This window comes from Pollicipes pollicipes, unplaced genomic scaffold (genome assembly GCF_011947565.3).
Source record: "Pollicipes pollicipes isolate AB1234 unplaced genomic scaffold, Ppol_2.1 Scaffold_4881;HRSCAF=5763_pilon_pilon_pilon, whole genome shotgun sequence".
NCBI classification, from domain to species: domain Eukaryota; kingdom Metazoa; phylum Arthropoda; class Thecostraca; order Pollicipedomorpha; family Pollicipedidae; genus Pollicipes; species Pollicipes pollicipes.
The window spans coordinates 40,462,755-40,472,427 of NW_023596576.1; the positions used below are offsets into that span (position 1 = coordinate 40,462,755).

Below are 9,673 nucleotides of genomic sequence, written 5' to 3' on the forward strand. Positions count from 1 at the left end.
GTTCGGCTATTGGATTAATGAAACAAACCTACAAAATGAAAAAAAACTTTTGGTTAAAATGAAGTGTCCCAGACCCAAAGAGAAACACATTTGGTGAAGGTGGTGTCAGATGGCCCTTAGCACGGTCCACTAACACTTTGCACATATTGATTCTTCTGATCTGGAAAGACATAACCGTGCAGTTTCCCGTAAGCCGATTATGCCAGAAAACGCAAGCAATTTTTGACATCAGATGAAAAGCTCTAAACAGTGCAGGCTAATAATTCATTTGGTTAAATATCATAACAGGTGTGTGCACAACATTCCATCATAACGGACATTTCCATTACCTCAAAGTGTCACTCATTTCTCAATAAATGTGTCTGGTGTGTTCATGCAACTGTGCTGAATCGATGACTGCTGCTTGGCCTATTTGATAGGTGGTAGCACCTCTATGGACAATGGTGCAAAGTTATCATTGCCTGTGTTGTATATTCATTTGTCAATCAGACAAAAATCTTAGTATTTATGCATTGAAAAATAAAAATATTCTCAGCCCCAGCATAAATATACCTGAGAACATCTTGACCAGTCACTTCGCATACACCACTCAACAACCGGTAGCCTGCGCTACAATGTCCATCACTGACTTGCTGTGCCGCATCCAGTCATTACGTGATCAGTTACGTTGCAGAATTTTTAAAACGAGTCAATGTGTAATCCGAAACATAATGTGACTTGGCAGAGAACAAGACATATCGTGTCAGAACAGCGGTCAAACGGCAGTTTATTGTCCGAGGGCTCTTAACCGCTCATGCTTCGCTGCCACAGTTGAGCGAATGTTTCTTCATGCCATCGGGACGTGAGCACGTGTTTTTAATGGATGTTCGATGTGTATCCCTTTGTCGACCTAATGGGCGTTGCTATATCCGGGAATATGTTATGACATGGCGGCGCAATAATAGCCGAGCGTGTATTTTATCTGCTTATTGAACGCATGCCACATTGAAATGTGCTGGAACGTGGAGGCATGCATACATACAACCAATTGGATCCAGGAATCAGTGTCTAGTGTTTGCATAAGAACCAGACAGAACCGGGATCAAAGATCTCATTTTCGTGAGGGGAGAAATGGTATCCACGAGCCGACACTAGGGACCCGGCGCATGTGCCCTGAAGACTTTGATCAGATGGGGGCGGCTAGGCGTCAGAATCGTTAAGTGCATTTGGACCAAGGAGCACACGCCTCCCGCGGCTTTGTCGCATGTTGCTGTCGTCAGCTGGACAGTGGGCCAGGAGTTCCAACGCGGAGGGTTTCACCTACCTCGGTGCCACCAAGTTGGCTTAGAAATCAGGTAGCGTAGGGTTCTCGTGCCCTCCCAACAAGGGTTAAATATCTTCCACGGATTGAAGTGATCTCAAAGGGAGTGAGGTGACCTGATTGATTGGTGATTCAACATAGCGTGAATTAGGACCGGACGGGATTTTTAAAGGTGCCAGATCACACGGCTTCAAAGGATCGAGAACCAATCAGCTGGAAATTACCACCAAATGGTCCCAAAAATGCTCAATAAAGTCAGCAATTCAAAAAATTGCCCATAAACCAATAAAATATAACGTTTGTATGTAAAGCCATCCACAAAAAGGCTGAATAGGGCGTAACTCAAGCACACATTTCACAAACAAATTTTCTGGTGAACACACTTGATTCTTGATATTCTGATATGAAGGAATGACACCCACATGTGCTGCCATGGAAAACAAGGCTTTTCATTTCTTCCAAGGTAATTACATCTCTTAATAATCGACAAACCTCCTGTCATTACATAAATATCATTCCTCCTGATCTTACCAGCAATTCCATTTAATTCTATTGGGTGATATTGCATTTTAGAGTTCAAAAAGTAGTCGGGAGCATGTTTTGTTGTTCAAAACCACACCAGAGCTTTTTTTAATCCAAGCTCCTGTCTGTAAAAATTAAAAAGGAGAATTCCATGGTAACGCTAAAGTTTCTCTTTACCTAGTCAGTTCGCTAAATTGGTAAGTTAACATCCGCTTCAAATTAGTTATGCTGCTTCAACTGATCCATTTCCAGGTGTGGGCGGACACAAAAATTGTTCCGTTCTCATAGATTGCTTTTTTGCCTCCCCTTCCCAACCAATGTATCTCAAAGAATGAGCATGTCGTCCTCCAGACCAGAAGCAACTTTCTGACCAAAAGTGGGTTACGTACACCGTATCCAGCAAGAAACTTTGGAATTGGGTGGGTACCTATTTATTTGTGTCCTACCTTTTCATCTGCCGCTTGCATTAACTATGCACTGACTGGACGCCATCACCTGTGATTATTTTAAAGGTGCAACACACCCAGAATCAGGAAATTGACATGGGCGAACATCCCACCCAAGATCGTCCATTCAAAACGAGATTTGCTAGGATTTGGAGTAACGTGTGCGATCATTAGAGCCCTTGGCAAGTGGTTAGTGTGCATATGAGATTCAAAGCGCCAGCGGTCGCGACAGATGTCGGTTGACGGGCGACAGGCACCTAACTCTCGCACCACATTTTGTGAAGATGGGGAATTCTACGTAAGGCACTCACGGCGAACGAGAAACGCTACACACTGCATGAAACGCTGTGCCATGTAGTAAGGTATTCATGCCATCTCTCTTAACGCGTTGAAAACGAAACAACGGATGTAAGGTTGCGAACTAATGTCAATATGCAATTTTGAAAAGACCTAGTGTTGAAATGGATCAGTATAATTCATTTGATACATTTGTATGTATCAAATGAATATCAATGCCCTTCTTAAGGCCTCATGCACAATCAGGCTGCACTATGCAGCCTGCTTGTGCATGAGGACCGAATTGGGCTGATAAATTTTGGGAAAAGCGAATTGGTGGGCGAACTGGATCTGAAAAAGCCGGACTGGACTGGACCGGATCATGAAAATTCAGTCTGTGAAGTGGTCTAGTTGGTGAGCGCATTGCAACCGGCGCTAGAGTAGCTTTGCTTTCAACCATCAGCTGAATGCCTGCATGTCACCGCCTCGGCGCCGGTTTACATCTGTTGATATGTATACCTACGTATAAGTATTTATTTACTTATTTCTTTATTTATTTATTTATATACTTATTTCTTTATTTCTTTATTTATTTATTTATTTATCTATCTATTTATTTATCTATTTATTTATTTATCTATTTATCTCCTTTCTTTTTCATAGAGACTAGTTCGTCGCACCACGTAACGTCGCGTCGCCTGATTCTGATCATCTGGACTTGTGTTTGGCAAGTTTTATATTAATTACTTTCTTCCCCGCGCTGTGATTCAGTGCTTCAATGCTGCAATTGACTTGAATCGGAGATTAAAGCGAGTGCTCCACATCTGTATGGGGGTTTGAACTGAAAAGGCCATCTTGAAGATCATTCGGTGCAGTTTTTAGCCCTCCCCTTCTTAAGGCCCAGACCGCTCTAGTTTCTGAATTACACGCCCGCGACGGCGTGCAGCCTTTTTCAGGCAGGCTATTTCAAGGGCATCCAGGCATCCATAACGCCATACTTAAGTCACTGAAGTCCCGTCATTCCAAAGGCTATAAGGCGACTAATGCCAATACACTTCAATTGTTGAGTCGTTAAACTTAAATAGTCATCTTGAGGACCTTTTGATGCAGTTCACGGTCATGTCCTTTTTAAGACCCAAAACGTTCTGGTTCCTGAGTTACACGCCCGCAAAACTGCAAAAAGACTGATTTGGAGCCTCTTTCAGAGTTGCCTTCGCAATGATGATATCATAGAAACGTCAGAAACATAGAAAAAAGAAAAGTGTGAATTGGGGGCTCGGAATGTGTGATCACTGATGGTGTGTGCCAGTGCCTTGTATTGATCTTGATGTGATGGGGAGTGAGCGTGCGAGGTTTGTACTTATGAGAGAAAGCATTGTTTTGGTATTCTTCAGTCTACTGACTCCCAATAAAATGTGATATATTGACCTGCCTCTACCTTTAGATTTGTGTTTGAACATGACAAAGGAATGCCGGCAAACTAAGAGAAACAATAGTACTTATGTTGCAGGGATGTACAAAGGCAAGTACTGGTACTGGTACTTCATTGTGATCTTGCCAACATTTTGAACCTATTGAGATATTACAGCATGTAATTAATCCATTACATGTCCTTATATCAGCGATTCATTTTGGCAGTAGGGGCTGGTGCGTGTAGCTCATTAATGGACATGCCCAGTACAAGCTCACATTATATGGCTTTGCAAAATTGTCTTTCCCTAAAGAATTCCGAAAAATAGAGCTGTATTATTGCTGATGCACATCGCACTGTCTTCACAAATTGTGTATGCACGCGAGCATTGCTCGTGAGTCATCAATGTCATAGCCACTGCAACTTGTGTGGGATGCTGGGTGTTGAGAAAGGTGGAAGAGTATTGCTCTGTGTGTCTTGGACAGCAGTTAGTATGTTTATCATGAGCCTTGTGTGAAATTGTGTATTTTTGTGACTGTGTGAAATTCATTATGAAAGCAGCAGGGATTGCAGTACAAAGGCCGTATCATTGTTCATTATGCCATGCCGCAGCACATCACTTAAGTAGTGTCACGATGACACTGTTGACCTGTGCCATTACACAATGCACCACACTGGTTGACTATTCTATGTGAAGCCCATGAGATAACAGCTCAGAATTTATGAATGACTGATAACAACTGATTTAACAGCGCCGGAGGACTATCACCAGCGAGAATGCTGTTTCACCACAATGGCTATGTCAGGGTAACCAAGTAGCTGCATAAATAATCCAAAGCAAGGAAAACATAGTCCATAGCTCAACCTTACCTTCTTTAGCATGCAATAACAATGCTTAGGCGAATCATTCATTGCAGTGTTACGGATTTATTGTTCATTTGTTCATGTGATGGCGTTTCCGGTTGCGACTAAAAAAGTAGGTACTGTGCACATCACAAGATGTCATTGTCAGGGCTGCGGCATTGCAGGCAATGTTAAGTCGACAAGACAGTTACTGACATCCTCAACAGTCCCTGGCAGACTTCGGTGAAAGAATGATGACGTTAAATGAGTTTTCACAGCATATCGTGCTTTGATACTAATAATGTGCCCTAAAAGCTGACGATCGCTACGTTGCGTATGTCAAAGAACCTAACAACGTTTCTCGTACGACCAGCACCAAGACAAAAAATCCACAAACAAACCATTCATTAATCCGCCACCCGCCACAGCCCCGTGACGAGAATGGCTGACTGGTGTCAGCTTTCGTGCGTTTCGATGCATTCTTTAGCTCTGACTGCCAGATGCTGCCAGGTTGGCTGTCGTCACAAAACCATTCCATGACGCTATGAAACAATGACGTGATGGGTCGCATTTTTACAAACTTTGAACTTTTGCCACTTAGCGTCATTTTTGAACCTTGAAAGCCTACCAATGGTTACAAGTAAGCTTTTCCCATCACATCTGTTGCCTAACTCAATATCTTCAACTGTGGAACATTCCCTTCAATATCTTACCTTCGCAAAAACGATCTCCTGACAGGGGCCGTCAAGGGGTGCTTAGTCAATGTTGATCAAGGTACGATAACCTAATCAATGGCATACAGTGGTTTGGGAATATGTCTACTAAACACAGAGTATTTTTACTAAACACAGACCAGTATGTTTACTAAGCACAGAAATTGCATTGTTTATAGCAGTCCTTTCCACGTACTAATTGTTTAAGTGAGTGCTTGGTCACATCTAATGCTTGCCTCAATATCTGCAAACGTGGAATATTTCCTGTAATCTACTTGTCTCCAACGTTTGTCTGAATCGATTAATACATATAACGATAAGGGTACTGATTTGGACCCCAAATGTCTAAGCGCTGAGAGACCCGAAGCGAGCCTGACATCCCAATGCGGGATGCTAAGTCGACTGAAACCTTGTTGCTACCAGATTACCAGTTACATTCGATCGGGATAGCGTTTTACGTAAAGGGGTATTTTACTTACGGGTAAGACACATATTAAAGGATTTTACGCGGCGCGGTGTTTTACTTATGGTCCGTGATGTTTAGAACTTCGTAATCATAGCATCGCGTAATCCTGTACGGGCAATAAATTAAACAATGAATTGAATCGTTAACAAGAAATTACAATCGATGCACAAAGATACATCAAGTAACGTCAACGATTCAAGTGGACGACGGTGCGAGACATTTCGCAGGACATCCCGTTTTTGAGCGGTATCATTTAATGTGCGTGCGTCTTGGTGAGCACGGCTTTCCTTTTGGCACACGCCGAGGATGCAAATACGACTAGTTTCAAATTGTCTGTGAGGCACACCTCAATGTTTCGCGCAGGCTTCACCCAAGTTTAGCAGCGCCCGCTCTGTCCAACTGACCTCGAAAATCAGGATTCAGTGAATGTGTCTGTATTATGCCTCACATAGTAACAACGGGCTTCACAAAGGACTCGCACGATTTCAACGGACAACATGCACACAGGACAAAGGTTCCAAAGACACGGCAGTTGATGACGGATCAGTTTTTCCTTTGAAGATTGTTTCCTCACGGTTTATTCCGCAATGCCTCCGATGTGCTCGCGGGTGTGGCTGAAGTCGGGCAGGTGGTCACCCTCCGGGTGGAAGCCGTTCTCGTCGGCAGTCCAGTCGACGGTGTAGGTGACGCCCTCCCACTCGTACGTGTAGGAGCCACTCCTCACGTAGTTGCCGGTCTCCGGCTCGTTGCCCGGGTACGAGATGCCGTCTTCGTTGGCGGAGATCCCGTTGGTGGTCTCGTACCTGCGATGGCATGATCATCGTCAATGTATATACTGTACTGCACTTTCTGTAAAGGTGATTTGGTACCGATGAACTCATGCATACATCCTGTGATGCCTGCTGGCATGCTAAATAAGAAGAGTTTGATAACAATGAAATAAATAATTTCATGACAATCCGGAACTGCTATGGGTCGCAGAGCATAGCAGAGCCAAGCCAGAGCAAAGCCACTCGCCGAGAGCTCGTCGCGTCGAAGAGCAAGCGACAAGCGCAGATCGTTTGGGGATCATCCCGAAGTGCGTTCGGATCCCACATCGGGCATATGATTCACATTTCCGTAACAAAGGAGAGTACTGAACCAGGCGACGGTAGTCTGATGGCATTCCGTGCTGCGTTAAATAATGCAGCACTGCTTTTCTAGCGTTGTAAAGCAGAGTTATTAAATAGTTTGGAGCATTTGGTTGGCGCGGTCAGCGCTCACATGACCAACAGTTGGTTGGCAAGGGCTTGGATTCCACGGTCACGAGGAAAACAAATTGTCGAACATTTTTCAGCACTCGCCCAATGGATGCCTGGTCCGCGTGTCATTCCAGGCATCCAATGTGGTGTTCTAGATCTTCCCGGTATTCTAGGTTCATGTGCGACTTAAAACAATGTGCAGCCCATGACTGTTCGCGTGCTGAAGAGTTGTGGTAAGTAAGTCGTGCCAAAAATCACGTGGTTGGAAATCCTGCCGCGGCGATGCAGCTCTGACATCTCTGCCATTGAAAACCGTACCTTGCCGTGGCGAAGGTAGGATGTCGCCAAAGGCGCTGCATTCCTTCCCCTATGCCTTCAGCTATGGCATCATGATCACTTGGCCGAAGACATGATAGGTTAGTAACAACTCGAGCGAGTCCCGACGGCTTGTTCTAAACGACACTCACGTGGCCTCGTAGGAGCCATCCTCCTCGATGCCGTACTGGTAGTTGGTGATTTTGGCGTCCTTGTCGGCCACAGCCAGCGCCACGAAGCACAGGAGGAGGATCTGAAATAAAGCGCGCTTTTGTGAGACCAACTTTACGAGACCACGATTGTCCGGTCAAACTCCGCTTCAGCCATGCAATTGTCAAATCGTGTGATTTCTGATCACCGCATGACCTGGTGAGCACCGCACAGTTCGCGCGAATGCACTTCGTCCCAGTTCGCCGAGCATGTCTTCTCCAATTGCATAAAGATGGTCACGATAAACACGGCCAGCACTCGGGACTCGGGGCGAAGCTCGGGGGCTTGGAGTCACGAAGAAGCACTTACGGTCTTCATGGTGAGACTTGGGGTGATCTACTGATGCCAACGGGAACGTCAGAACCGGCTTATATACCTCACTGCCCCCTGCCGACCGCCATAATGTTGACAAACCAGATTTCCTTTAGCTCAACCTTGGGAGATAATTCGTGGTAAGTTCGTGAAGGATGATCTGCACAACGTGTTACATGTCCCGTATATTCCGAGGGGTATAAGGGGCAGGGGATATCAGCCTTGGTTTCATGCAGTGAATTATGCATCAATCTGCAAAAGCGCACTGGTCGACCTCCCGAGGGTCCTCAAAACAGTTACATGAGGACATAAAAGTATCCCATAGTGAGTTGGCAATGCTTTTAAGGGCGCTTTATGTGGCTTGACACACGTTACGAGGCTCTTGCTACAACGATGTAAGCAGTAAGATGGCAGGTATACGTTCAGCTGAATATGTATCAAAATTGTTTATTTAACACGCGCCCGGGTGGCCGGCTTGATACCCTTCGCTCGGGTGGGGGGTCAATCAGACCCCCTCTGAGATCTCTGGAACTAAGAAAGCCAAAGACACCAAATTTACAGGGTGTCTTGATCTATACGTTAACTCACTTAGGTCAAAGTTTAAGCTTCCTAGGTCAAGCCTTCAGGTCAAAGAAGGTCAAACAAAGTCCAGTTCCAGGCTGATCTCCAAAGTGCTCCCTGAACCTAGACAACTGTTTCTAAACAAAAGGCCACAAGCCCATTTGAGGTCAATGACCTTGCTTGACCTTTTAAAGGTCATGGTGACCTAAAATGGTACAAGACCGCTCTTAGTTTTGCATTTGAATAAACGACAAAGATTACGCTAGGCGGTATGTTTCTAAAAAATGTTAAACCGGGTCATCATTGGTCAATGACCTGTTCTGACCTCTAAAAAGGCAATGGAACATGTGTAATGCGGTTTCGGCCATCGATAAATTTAAAATGAGCACCAGAAACTACCCCATATAGCAAGCCCTGGTGTCAAAACAGGTTGGTTTTGACCTTGGCCTGGCCTTCATACCTTACTTTATGTCAACGCATGTTGCTTATGTAATATTTTTGTTGCTTAAGAAAGCATCTCAGAGATGTATGGCTTCGTCTAACACTCCGTTATTGCATTAGATTGAACGACTCCCTAGAAATGACTTCGCTGAAACCATGGCCTGACTTTGACCTGCCATAGGTCAGCGACCTCACAAGGTGCATCTAAATTTTTTATGTCAAGCAATCTGTTATTCAGTTGCCTACAGCTCTCCAAATTTTGGCGCGGCTACGCAGCGCCGTTCGGAAACCATTCGGGAAAAACCTTCGGAGGGGGTCAATTTGACCCCCACCCGAGCGCGTGTTAATAAGCATTCACCGTTGTACCGGGATATGGTTTTCACAATGCTGAGTGTTCGTGAGGATGTTGGGCACGATGCTTCCTACCATGGCTCCGCTCACAGCACCTTGTTCAAGGCACCTGCGGTTACTGCAGTCGCTGCGTTCACACTGATCGACATCGAGCATTCGTCTGACGTCATATAATGCCATGACGTCATCATTCTGCAATTTCGTCACGAAACGCGTCACAGTTCTTTGTCCACTGCGGTTTATTAACAGGAAACATAGGCGTACA

General features: G+C 44.9%; 1 protein-coding gene across 1 annotated transcript; it reads right to left on the reverse strand.

Annotated features, from left to right (window-relative positions):
- Nucleotides 1-6,401: 6,401 nt before the first annotated feature.
- LOC119101313 (cuticle protein CP14.6) lies at nt 6,402-8,077 on the reverse strand. The gene is made up of 3 exons (XM_037224603.1): nt 8,053-8,077; nt 7,686-7,786; nt 6,402-6,780 (listed from the first exon to the last, which is right to left on the reverse strand). Exons 1-3 carry the CDS (start codon nt 8,059-8,061, stop codon nt 6,555-6,557), a joined length of 336 nt encoding a protein of 111 aa, XP_037080498.1. The 5' UTR covers nt 8,062-8,077; the 3' UTR covers nt 6,402-6,554.
- Nucleotides 8,078-9,673: the final 1,596 nt, after the last annotated feature.